The sequence below is a fragment of the Salmo salar genome, chromosome 26 (assembly GCF_965601325.2).
Source record: "Salmo salar chromosome 26, fSalSal1, whole genome shotgun sequence".
NCBI lineage: Eukaryota > Metazoa > Chordata > Actinopteri > Salmoniformes > Salmonidae > Salmo > Salmo salar.
The window spans coordinates 9,611,579-9,625,741 of NC_138316.1; the positions used below are offsets into that span (position 1 = coordinate 9,611,579).

At 43.2% G+C, this 14,163-nt stretch overlaps 1 protein-coding gene across 1 annotated transcript in view; it reads right to left on the bottom strand.

Moving 5' to 3' along the window:
• Positions 1-14,163, bottom strand: part of LOC106587094 (leucine zipper protein 2) — a 169,235-nt gene that overhangs the window by 38,482 nt on the left and 116,590 nt on the right. Inside the window, exon 6 of the mRNA XM_014175054.3 lies at positions 3,001-3,063. Coding sequence (XP_014030529.1) covers positions 3,001-3,063 — 63 coding nt within the window. The remainder of the gene's footprint in view (positions 1-3,000; positions 3,064-14,163) is intronic.

A 14,163-nucleotide genomic window follows, 5' to 3' on the forward strand; every position in this document is an offset into this window, starting at 1 on the left:
TGTGGGGACGTTTTTCATGGTTCGGGCTAGGCCCCCTTAGTTCCAAAATCAAATAAAATCAAATGTTATTTGTCACATGCTCCGAATACAACATGTGTAGACTTTACCGTACCGTGAAATGATAACCTACAAGCCTTAACCAACAATGCAGTTTTAAGAAAATAAGAGTTAAGAAAATATTAACAAAATAAAATAAAGTACAAAGTAACACAATAAAATAACAATAACGAGGCTATATACAGGGTACTGGTACTGAGTCAATGGGCGGGGGTACAGGTTAGTCGAGGTAATTTAGGTAATATGTAAATGTAGGTAGGGGTAAAGTGACTATGCAGATAATAAACAGCATGTAGCAGTGGGGGGGTCAATGCAAATAGTCCGGGTGGCCATTTGATTAATTGTTCAGCAGTCTTATGGCTTGGGGGTAGAAGCTGTTAAAGAGACTTTTGGACCTAGAATTGGCGCTCCGGTACCGCTTGCTGTGCGGTAGCAGAGAGAACAGTCTATGACTTGGGTGGCAGGAGTCTTTGACAATTTTTGGGGCCTCCCTCTGACACCTTCCAGTAGAGAGGTCCTGGATGGCAGGAAGCTTAGCCCCAGTGATGTACTGGGCCATACGCACTACCCTCTGTAGCGCCTTACGGTCTGATGATGAGCAGTTGCCATACCAGGTGAGGATGCAACCGGTCAGGATGCTCTCGATGGTGCAGCTGTGGAACTTTTTGATGATCTGGGGACCCATGCCAAATCTTTTCAGCCTCCTGAGGGGGAATAGGCATTGTCGTTCCCTCTACACTTTGTGTGTTTGGACCATGATAGTTCGTTGGTGATGTGGACACCAAGGAACTTGAAGCTCTCGACCTGCTCCACTACAGCCGCATCGAAGTGAAAGAGGGTGTGTTTGGCCCTCCTTTTCCTGTAGTCCTCGCTCACGTTGAGCGAGAGGTTGTTGTCCTAGCATCAAACTGCCAGGTCTCTGACCTCCTCTCTATAGGCTGTCTCATAATTGTCAGTGATCAGGCCTACCACCGTTGTGTCGTGCTTGGCCACAGAGTCGTGGGAGTACAGGAGGGAACTAAGCACGCACCCCTGAGGGGTCCCCGTGTTGAGGATCAGCGTGGCAGATGTGTTGATGCCTACCCGTACAAACTGGGGGCAGCCAGTCAGGAAGTCCAGGATCCAGTTGCAGAGTCCCAGGGTCCTTAGCTTTGTGATGAGCTTTGTGGGCACTATGGTGTTGAACGCTGAGCTGTAGTCAATGAACAGCATTCTCACATAGGTGAGGTGGGTAATGGCAGTGTGGAGTGCAATTGAGATTGTGTCATCTGTGGATCTGTTGGGGCGGTATGTGAATTGGAGTGGGTCTAGGGTTTCTGGGACGGTGTTGATGTGAGCCATGACCAGCCTTTCAAAGCACTTCATGGCTACAGACGTGACTAGTTGTTATTTAGGCAGGTTACCTTGGCGTTCCTGGGTACAGGGACTATAGTGGTCTGCTTGATACATATAGGTATTACAGACTCAATCAGGGAGAGGTTGAAAATGTCAGTGAAGGCACTTTCCAGTTAGTCCGCGCATGCTCTGAGTACACGTCCTGGTAATTCTCTTATGCATGCTTCAGTGTTGCTTGCCTCGAAGCGAGAATAAAAAGCATTTAGCGTGTCTGGTAGGCTCACGTCACTGGTCAGCTCTCGGCTGTGTTCCCTTTTGTTGTCCGTAATAGTTTGCAAGCCCTGCCACATGTGAAGGGAAATCTTAACGCTACAGCATAGAATAATATTCTGGACAATTATGTGTTTCCAACTTTGTGGCAACAGTTTGGGAAAGGCCCTTTCCTGTTTAAGCATGACAATGCCCCCGTGCACAAAGCAAGGTCCATACAGAAATGGTTTGTCGAGATCAGTGTGGAAGAACTTGACTGGCCTGCACAGAGCCCTGACCTCAACCCTATCAAACACCTTAGGGATGAATTGGAACACTGTGTCCGACCTCACTAATGCTCTTGTGGCTGAATCGAAGTAAGTCCCCGAAGCAATGTTCCATCATCCAGTGGAAAGCTTTCCCAGAAAATTGGGGGCTGTTATAGCAGCAAAGGGGGGACCAACTCCATACGAATGCCCATAATTTTGGAATGAGATGTTTGAAAAAAGCAGGTGTCCACATACTTTTGGTCATGTCGTGTACGTTCAGCTGAGTGGCCATTGAAAGTGGCCAATGACCAGCAGGATCAAGATGATAGGAAGTGTATTTATCAAGCTCTCAAGGGTTTTGGTTTCTCTTCAGTGAACATGTCACTGAGGGAAAAAGTATTTGTGTTACACCTCAATCAAATGACTGGAGAAAGAGCTGCTGGTACTTGAAAAAACATTGCCTTTTTGAATAGACACAAATATACAAATTTAGTGCAGGGAAAAGCCAAATTGCACACAACATAAAGTCTTGTGTTTTTTATCGTCGGCATCCTTGTAAAACCTTGTATGTTTACATTTGGCAATTTATTTCCTTTTTACATAGATTGAAATTAATAATTCCCCTCCATGTACTGTGAAAATTCTGACTCTTGGACCAATCAAAGTCATTCATAATATCTTGGAAACCTACATGACTACACCACTGCTTTTTCAATTGCTGAAAAGTTAACTGTTTTGGGGTACAAAGTTATCCAAGGCACCAACAGTTGTTTTTGCTGGGTGGGTTGTTCTAATTGGGCTTGTATGCCGGAGAAATTCAGCCACATGGGGGTACAATTAAAGTTAAACAAAAAGTGATTATTTATTATTAAAGCCAAACGTTTTCGTCAGCCTTCATGACAAGCACTCTTATGAAGGCTGCAATGCCAAGATTGGTTTTAACAATATATACATGAGTAGAGCAACTTCATGTAAAGTGAGGGCCAGTCTAATCAATAAAGACTTGGGCCCCAATGCAATCCAACTGAATTATGACCATCTTTCTTCCCCCCAAGGCCCACTGTTCAGCAGTGTGATTCAAAAGGCTTACCTCTTCTGCATGGACATCACACAGTTTGTTGCCAGATAGCAGCTTATTTTTCAAGCTCTTGTTCTGCAAATAAAAAAATAAAATAAAAAAGGTGGTATTAGATAAGGGTTGATTGGAGAAAATCATTGATAACATGTAGTTCTGAAGCTTGCACTGCTTTTCTGTTTTATCTGCAGTGACAAATGTAATTATATTAGACGATCATACAAGCCAGTTTCGATTCATCAGGCCTAAGTATTGACTCCGGAACACATGTACAACATTAAATGAGTTAATCAATGATATAATTAGCTAATCCAAAGCCTATTATTCAACCACTCTCTGTTGAACACAAGCAGTATGAGAATAGCACGACTAAGCATTGAATAATCGCTAATGAACATGAATCAATAGAAACCGCTGATAGCATGAGAGAGACATATACAGGTGCACTATTGTACGTCTATAGCTTAATTATTCCTTCACTCACACAGATGCATCAGAACAACATGTGCAGGGACACAACACAGAGCAGTGGTGCTGACTGACTGGCATGCGGTAAGATCTGAGAGGTGGCCTTACAAAGCACAGGTTTTCTGTACCAGCGAAGAGCCCTTTTCATGAGAATTGCTACATTGGAGGCTTTCTATGTTGGTCAAATAAATATTAAAAAAATGCTGGTTCCAATTTTGGTTCCATGCACTTTATCATAACTGTCCCTATGCATAACTATGCATGTACATGGTACTGTAGTTACATAGGAAGGTACCTATTTGCATGTAATTACAGTGTAGGCAAGCACAGCTCAAGTGTAATTTAGTAAGGACCAATAGCGTATCAAAAGACAGCATGAAGTTTTTTTTTTTTTTAACTATCTCTCTCCCTCTTTTCTCTCTCACACACGGAGTTAATGAGGTGGAATGACAGCACTATGTGACTCAATGAGCTAGAATTGGCCAAGCATCCATTCCAGACACTAAAGAAAGAAGAGAAATGGCAGCTGTCATACAAGGTGACGTGTGCCTGCCAGAGAACAGACCCACAGGGAAATTTAGATCCAGTAGATCTCATATGTCATGGTGTATTATGCTAAATGAGATCCAGTGAACCGCAAATGTCATAATATGTTATGGGCCAAGTGTTGCCATATTGGGAGCTGTTAGGTTCTTATTTTTCAGAGTAAATAACTCACAGACACTAGAGAAGCTTAACCAAGTTTAATTCTGCCCAAAGGGTCTTTGCAGCTGTAATTCAGACAGCCAAACATTTCTCACCGTCACAGGTATATATATCCCACTTAAGACACCCCTTCTTCCCAATCCTTACATCTTATGGTTCCACAGGAAGAGGGTAACAGGATACTAAACCCTTATTACTCCCTTCAGGGGATCTGACCTCACCTCCTGACCTCAACCCCTCCTTTACCCTAGTCCACAGATGTCCATCTGCCTCCCCTATGGTATGGCTACTGAACTTTAAGCAGCCAGAATGATGACAGCAACACTTGCTACGTTTTGCATTTAGGATGTAGCCTACCTTATAGGAGGACGATTTGCAGGCAGAGACAAATAAATGGGTAATCAATACAGGGCTTGCACACTATTACAGACTACAAAGGGAAGCACAGCCGAGAGCTGCCCAGTGACACGAGTCTACCAGACGAGCTAAATTACTTCTATGCTCGCTTCGAGACAAGCAACACTGAAGCATGCATGAGAGCATCAGCTGTCCTGGATGACTGTGTGATCACGCTCTCCGTATCCGATGTGAGTAAGACCTTTAAACAGGTCAACATTCACAATGCCACGGGGCCAGACGGATTACATGGATGTGTAGTCCGAGCATGCGCTGACCAACTGGCAAGTTTCTTCACTGACATTTTCAACCTCTCCCTGTCTGAGTCTGTAATACCAACATATTTCAAGCAGACCACCATAGGCCCTATGCCCAAGAACACTAAGGTAACCTGCATAAATGACTACCGACCCATAGCACTCACTTCTGTAGCCATGAAGGCTGGTCATGGCTCACATCAACACCATTATCCCAGAAACCTTAGACCCACTCCAATTTGCATACTGCCTCAACAGATCCACAGATGATGTAGTCTCTATTGCACTCCACACTGTCCTTACCCACCTGGACAAAAGGAACTATATGAGAATGCTATTCATTGACTACAGCTCAGCGTTCAACACCATAGTGCCCTCAAAAGCTCATCACTAAGCTAAGGACCCTGGGACTGAACACCTCCCTCTGCAACTGGATCCTGGACTTCCTGACCGGCCGCCCCCAGTTGGTAAGGATAGGTAAAAACACATCTGCCACGCTGATCTTCAACACGGGGGCCCTCAGGGGTGCATGCTCAGTTCCCTCACGTGCCTGTATGACCTCCCTGCAATGCCTGGGCATGCTCCTGATGAGGTGGCGGATGGTCTCCTGAGGGATCTCCTCCCAGACCTGGACTAAAGCATCCGCCAACTCCTGGACAGTCTGTGGTGCAACATGGCGTTGGTGGATGGAGCGAGACATGATGTCCCAGATGTGCTCAATTGGATTCAGGTCTGGGGAACGGGCAGGCCAGTCCATAGCATCAATGCCTTCCTCTTGCAGGAACTGCTGACACACTCCAGCCACATGAGGTCTAGCATTGTCTTGCATTAGGAGGAACCCAGGGCCAACCGCACCAGCATATGGTCTCACAAGGGGTCTGAGGATCTCATCTCGGTACCTAATGGCAGTCAGCCTACCTCTGGGTCTGAGGATCTCATCTCGGTACCTAATGGCAGTCAGCCTACCATGACTGACCCATCGCCAAACCGGTCATGCTGGAGGATGTTGCAAGCAGCAGAACGTTCTCAACAGCGTCTCCAGACTCTGTCACGTCTGTCACGTGCTCAGTGTGAACCTGCTTTCATCTGTGAAGAGCACAGGACGCCAGTGGCGAATTTGCCAATCTTGGTGTTCTCTGGCAAATGCCAAACGTCCTGCACGGTGTTGGGCTGTAAGCACAACCCCCACCTGTGGATGTCGGGCCCTCATACCACCCTCATGGAGTCTGTTTCTGACCGTTTGAGCAGACACAAGCACATTTGTGGCCTGCTGGAGGTCATTTTGCAGGGCTCTGGCAGTGCTTCTCCTGCTCCTCCTTGCACAAAGGCGGAGGTAGCGGTCCTGCTGCTGGGTTGTTGCCCTCCTACAGCCTCCTCCACATCTCCTGATGTACTGGCCTGTCTCCTGGTAGCACCTCCATGCTCTGGACACTACGCTGACAGACACAGCAAACCTTCTTGCCACAGCTCGCATTGATGTGCCATCCTGGATGAGCTGCACTACCTGAGCCACTTGTGTGGGTTGTAGACTCCGTCTCATGCTACCACTAGAGTGAAAGCACCGCCAGCATTCAAAAGTGACCAAAACATCAGCCAGGAAGCATAGGAACTGAGAAGTGGTCTGTGGTCCCCACCTGCAGAACCACTCCTTTATTGGGGGTGTCTTGCTAATTGCCTATAATTTCCACCTGTTGTCTATTCTATTTGCACAACAGCATGTGAAATTTATTGTCAATCGGTGTTGCTTCCTAAGTGGACAGTTTGATTTCACAGAAGTGTGATTTACTTGGAGTTACATTGTGTTGTTTAAGTGTTCCCTTTATTTTTTGAGCAGTGTATATATATATGTATATAAAACAACACAGGATTAAAGACTTTGTGCTTTTCAGCTAAAATTATTATATAGAATTCTTGCCACCAACAAAATATTGAATATTTGGGGCGTACAATCATCGAAGCTCTGAAGATTTTGTTGTGAGGATAGAGAATCAATAGACCATTTATTTTGGTATTGCCCTCAGGTAGCCTGTTTCTGGTCTCAGGTTCAGGAATGGCTGAAAATGCATAACATTGATCTAAAATTGACCCTAGAAATAGTACTGTTAGGAGATCTGGAGTGACCAGGTCAGTCAATTACTAATATACTAATACTCTTAGTAAAAGTATTTATCTTCAACTCGCAATCTGTGGATTCTATTCGATTAGATAGATTGAAATTGTATGTTAAACATCACAGCATAGTTGAAAGATATGTGGTGCGTAGATATCCGAAGAGGGCGGCCAGCAGAGATAGGTGGGATGGGTTGAGGGAAGCTGACGGTTGGGATGTGGAATTGGAGACGAGTGGGAGTGGAGTTGCTGGGCGGGGGATAGAATGACGGTCAAAGATAAAAGTCAAAAAATAAAGTCAAAATAAAACATTACAATCTTGGAGGGCTGGTGGCCTGGCGGTTGGGAGCTGGTGGCTGATGGATTGCTTGTTCGGTTCCCCGTTTTTGACCTTGTGGGAGATCTGTCAACGTGTCCTTGAGAAGGGGGTTGACCCTGGTTGCTTCTGTGAGTCGCTCTGGATGGGAGTCCGTTAGATGACTAATGTGATGTAGTTGATGAGCGGCTTCACTGCAAGTATATTGCATGTTTTAAATATTCAATAAAAAATAAACAATAAAAAATGTAAAACTATCATGTCCAAACACACCTAGACAGTCGTGTAGAGGACATGACAAAGCCTATTCCCCCTCAAGAGACTGAAAAGATTTGGCATGGGTCCTCAGATGCTCAAAAAGTTCTACAGCTGCACCATCGAGAGCATTCTGACTGGTTGCATCACTGCCTGCTATGGCAACTGCTCAACCTCAGACCACAAGGCACTAAAGAGGGTAGTGCATATGGCCCAGTACATCACTGGGGCTAAACTTCCAGCCATCCAGGACCTGCATTGCCCCCCCCCCCCCCCCCCCCCTTTTACGCTGCTGCTACTCTCTGGTTATTATCTATGCATAGTCACTTCAACTCTACCTACATGTACATGCACATTGACTCTGTACCGGTACCCCTGTATATAGCCTCGCTACTGTTATTTTACTGCTGCTCTTTAACGATTTGTTATTTTTATATTTACTTTTTACTTATCTATTTTTTACTTAACACTTATTTTTCTTAAAACGGCATTGTTGGTTAAGGGCTTGTAAGTAAGCGTTTCACTGTAATACCTGTTGTATTCGGTGCATGTGACAAATACAATTTGATTTGATTTGTATGCCTAGTTATTTTCCACGGCTTCTACTCTCTCTTCTACTCTCCCCTCTGCAGGACAGAGACCCTCTAAAATCAGTATGTCTACTGAGAAGGGCTCAAGTTATTTTAACTGCCAGTTTATTGTTTTTCACTGTACACTTGGCATTTTAAATGATTTTCTCCCTGTATGAATAAATTAATACAGTTTGGTTTGACCTTTTAAGCTGTTCAGTGTGCTTATGTACGGGTCATCAAGCTAGCAATGCAACATGAATATTTGCAAAGCACAATGAAGACATGCCATTAATAAGTGCTTTAGGGGTGTCTGTCCAAATTATTCTGACAATTTAGTGAATGGGAGGGTAGATAAAGGACCACATTATTTTCTACCTCTTCAGTGAATTAAAGGAATACTTATGGATTTTTACAATAAAACCCTTTAGCTACTTCCCCAGAGTAAGATCAACTCACTGATACCATTTTTATGTCTCTGCATGCAGTTTGAATGAAGTTGCTAACTAGCGTTAGTGCAATGCCTGGATGTCTATAGTAAATGCTAGCATGCTAGTAGATACCATAGACATCCAGGCATTGCGCTAACGCTAGTTAGCATTGGCTTGCAAAACTACCTGCAACTTCCTTCTGCAGAGACAGACAAATTTTATCCATGAGTACATCTGATTCTGGAGAGGTAGATAAAGGGCTTCATTGCCAAAATCCCCAAGTATCCCTTTAAGGTTTTATACACAATATGACAAATTCTGGGATCAGATTTGACATTTGGTCCTTTCATTTTTATTTATTATCATTCACTACAATGACAAAGTTTGACGGTCAGGGAATCCAGGCTAATCAGAAAAAGATGGCTGCTTAAATGCCTCATCGTATATCTCTTCAACTTGTTAAAGTTGCAGGTGCAGATGCTTGCTAGAGGATGATTGGAAGAGACACGTGTCACCTTCATCTAAATGATCACCAATAAAAGCATCATATTAAACTTCCATTGATCCTCAGAACTTTTCATACCCCATTTCCACCTGTCAGAGTGATCTCCTTCACACTCACTGCAAAGAGATTGAGCAGCTCATTGATCAGCTGTCTCCTACAGAAGTTCCACTCTCATAGACTGTCATATCACAGCAGAAACGGTGTCTGTGTCGATTGCTCAATCCTTTTCTAGCCTTAATCCCAAAATGCACATCCTCAGCAAATTGCAGCCATAAAGATTTTCTGGTGACATGATCGGTTGAATCTGATACTTGGAAGGGCTGATGTCAAAGGAGCATGGTGCAGAGTTATCTGCACATGCAAATGACCGCATCACACCCACCGACAACATATTTTAATTCTGTTTCAGTGAACAATCGATCCAAACTCGAGTCAAAGTCTTAAAAAGTTGTTAAAGTCAAAGAAGAAGACTAAGAAGAACAAGAATAAGATCAAGAACAAGACCTCTGTGGGCTAATATTTTATTCAAAAAGGAAAAACATGTAGCTTAGCTAAGGTCTGATTCTAATTGGAGAAGAAAGCTTCTAACCTTGTAAGGGAATTGGCGGAGTTAAGGTCTTTACAAAGAGCTCATCAGAGCACCGGATCAAGTGGAAACCCAGAGGTCTGAGTGTCCTGTCTTCATGGCAGACATGGCAATAATCTTACCAGGTCACTTAACAAATCAGGCAGTTTCAGAGAGAAATATAAAATGGTCCCACTTTACACTAAGGGGTGGTTTCCCGGACACAGATCAAGCCTAATCCTCAACTAAAACACACATTTATTGGAGAATCTATTATTTCTTTTTAGTAAGAGGAAAAGCTGATGGCCTTCAATGCCAGACCTTTCTAGCTACAGTGTCAACAGAGTCCCTGCCTACAAAGTTTAACTAAGGAAGTGTCCCTGATATTGAAGAAAAACAAGGCTCAAGATGAATCAGCATCTGCAAGGCACCATATTACATATTAATGTGCCCAGGGAGATTCTATCCAGAATGGTTGGCAAACAGAATGGGGATGTAAACAGTTAATTCTATCCCCATTCAGATGTGTTTCATTTCGAGGGGTACTCTCTTTCAGTAGGGATAACATGCTCAATGTGTAAGTTTATATAATGTGGATGAAGAGTTACTTGTCTAACAGAACACAGAGGGTGTTCTTTAATGGAAGCCTCTCAAATATAATACAGTTAGAATCAGGAATTCCCCAGGGTAGCTGTTTAGGCCCCTTGCTTTTTTCAATTTTTACTAATGACATGCCACTAACTTTGAGTAAAGCCAGAGTGTCTATGTATGCGGATGACTCAACACTATACACGTCAGCTACTACAGCGACCGAAACACTCAACAAAGAGCTGCAGTTAGTTTCATAGTGGGTGGCAAGGAATAATTTAGCCCTAAATATTTCTAAAACTAAAAGCATTGTATTTGGAACAAAACACTCACTAAACCCTAAACCTCAACTAAATCTTGTAATAAATAATGTGGAAATTGAGCAAGTTGAGATGACTAAACTACTTTGAGTAACACTAGATTGTAAACGGTCATGGTCAAAACATATTGATGCAGTAGTAGCTAAGATGGGAAGAAGTCTGTCTATAATAAAGCGATGCTCTGCGTTCTTAACAACACTATCAACAAGGCAGGTCCTACAGGCCCTAGTTTTGTCGCACCTTGACTACTGTTCAATCATGTGGTCAGGTGCCACAAAAAAGGAGTTAGGAAAATTGCAATTGGCTCAGAACAGGACAGCACGGCTGGCCCTTGGATGTGCACAGAGAGCTAATATTAATAATATGTATGTCAGTCTCTCCTGGCTGAAAGTGAAGGAGAGATTGACTTCATCGCTACTTTTATTTATGAGAGGTATTGACAGGTTGAATGCACCGAGCTGTCTGTCTAAACTACCGGCACACCCAACTACTGGCACACCCAGCTCGGACACCCATGCATACCCCACAAGATATGCCACAAGAGTTCTCTTCACGGTCCCCAAGTCCAGAACAGACTATGGGAGGCACACAGTACTACATAGAGCCATGACTACATGGAACTCTATTCTACATCAAGTAACTCATGCCAGCAGTAAATTAGATTTAAAAAACAGATAGATAAAAAAACGTATGGAACAGCGGGGACTGTGAAGCAACACAAACATTGGCACACACACACACACACACACACACACACACACACACACACACACACACACACACACACACACACACACACACACACACACACACACACACACACACACACACACACACACACACACACACGGATTTAGTACTGTAGATATGTGCTAGTGGTGGAGTAGGGGCCTGAGGGCACACAGTGTGTTGTGAAATCGGTGAATGTATTGTAATGTTTTTATAATTGTATAAACTGCCTTAATTTTGCTGGACCCCAGGAAGAGTACCTGCTGCTTTTGCATCAGCTAATGGGGACCCATAATAAATACAAATACAAATATTGACTCCAGACTCGATTGAGAGGCCTTATTATATCTGCTGATGACATTGAATGGAAGTATTTACTTATTGCCTAGTGTCGCTTTGGGCTTTGTGATAACTTGAGTCCATTTGACATTCAAGTTATCTATCAATCGCTTCCAGGTGTAGGGTGTTAAATTAGTCTTGCTCCCCCTCCGGTAATAAGGACAGAAGCGCAAGCCAGGGTGGCCCACTATCTACTCTCCTATTTGCATATTTATCTCAAGCCCCTTACTGATTCAATAAGGTACCGATAATAAGGGAATTTAAAATAGTAGCCACAATCCAGTTATCTATGCAGATGACATTTCATTAATTATAACAGGACTGGAAGGACATATCTCTGTTCTGTACTGTAATTGATAAAAAAAAATGGCTTTCAGCAATTTCCCCAGACTTAAGACACATCCTAATAAGACTGAGGAACTTCTGTTATTATACGGTTATTTTAGACATACATTTGTTTAAGCCTTTAGAAAGTCAATGTCAATGGTTTGACACAGTGAGATTAGAATGCATCTGAAATCTAAGCAAACTACTTCCATCTATCCTCAGTGGCATTGCAGAGTGAGTAAAAGCAATACGAGTGGGAAAATGACATATATTGTCTGATAGTATATGACAAAACTAGGATACCTCTCTGACCTACACAGTAGGAATGCACAACAGGTGAAACCTCTGTATCTAGTGAAAAAAGACACCCAAAGATGTCAAGATATTTTTCATGATACATCTGGTGTAGGATATGGCCAAGACTTGAAATGTCAAAGCTACAGTCGCCAAAGTAGTTCTCAGACGCCACTATCTACTACTGATGACCCCTCTGTATCAAGCTACAAAGACACTCAAAACTGGAGAGATAGATCTGGCACAGGAAAAAGCCAAGACTTAAAATGTCAACGCTACAGCGACCAACTGATAGTGGAGCGCTGGCCCTACATAATGTACTTTCAAAGTGTTCACAGAGCCCATCTACAGTGCTTCTGACTGCCAGCAGAAATCTCAGAGTTTCTGCCCAAATACAACTTCAATGAACTGTGAAAAACATTTTCAATTGTAACTCTCCCAAATAACCAATGTGTATTTTGAGTCTGATTACAGTACAATTTGACTCACTCCTACATAGGTCAGACTACCGGAAGCACTATTTAACAAGCCTTTATTTGGCATAGTGATTGGTATGATTGTGTGCCTTGCAAGTATTTTTAAAGACGTGATCAAGGATTTATACTGAACAAAAATATAAATGCAACATGTAAAATGTTGGTCCCGTGTTTCATGAGCTGAAATAAAAGATCCCAGAAATGTTCCATGCGCACAAAAAGCTTATTTCTCTGAAATGTTGCGCATTCATTTGTTTACATCCCTGTAAGTAAGCATTTTTGCTTTGCCAAGACAATCCATCCACCTGACAGGTGTGGCATATCAAGAAGCTGATTAAACAGCATGATCATTACACAGGTGCACCTTTTTCTGGGAACAATAAAATGCCACTCTAAAATGTCTCAAGTTTTGAGGGAGCGTGCAATTGACTTTTGGCATGCTGACTGCAGGAATGTCCACCAGAGCTGTTGCCAGATAATTTAATGTTAATTTCTCTACCATAAGCCGCCTCCAACGTAGTTTTTGAGAATTTGGCAGTATGTCCAACCGGCCTCACAACTGCAGCCCACTTGTAACCACTCCAGCCCAGGAACTCCCCATCCGGCTTCTTCACCTGCGGGATCGTCTGAGAACAGCCACCCGGACAGCTGATGAAACTGAGGAGTATTTCTGTCTGTAATAAAGCCCTTTTGTGGGGAAAAACTCATTCTGACTGGCTAGGCCTGGCTCCCCAGTGGGTGGGCCTAGGCCCACCAATGGCTGCCTGCCCATTCATGTGGAATCCATAGATTAGGGCCTAGTGAATTTGTTTCAACTGAATGATTTCCTTACATGAACTGTAACTCTGTAAAATCATTGAAATTGTTGCATGTTGCATTTATATTTTTGCTCTTTTCTAAATTACCAGCTAATTATAGTTTTTTACTTAGAGCTGTGGCACACAAAGGACTGTATCCTTTCATCTCCATGGTGACCACAGACAAGAATCTTGTATCTTCCCTCCTCTCATCTCCAAGCTTGCTCTCTCACCATAATGAACTTGGTGTTTGAGGTTTGAAGACCATCTAATTGGTCATTATGTAGTCCAATCATTCCCTCATTTACAGGTAATTTAGACCAATCTGTTGTACAACATCACAGCCATGTCCAATGTTACTCTCTGATGTGAAAACATCAAAATTGACTGCAGTACTCCTAGGTTTGTTGGGGTCGCTTATGTTGCCTCTAGAGTTTGCTCTGGGAGTTTGGTGTGTAGTCACACACCCCTGCACTTTATTTCCCCCTTTTTGGTTGAGTAGAGCTAATAATGTCATAGAATGTTCTCTGACCTCCCTCGGGCAGTGTGAACTCTCTACCTCTCACCTGACTTTTTCATTGAATATCGTGGTAGCTTCTCATTTCTTTACCCAGGTTCTATCATGCTGCAAACTGTTGTGACTCCATTTCTGATTGATTACTTTCTTCTCCTCTGCCCTGGGGCATATGCCCTTAAACTATAGGATCTTGCGCCAGCCACGCTGCAGCCAGT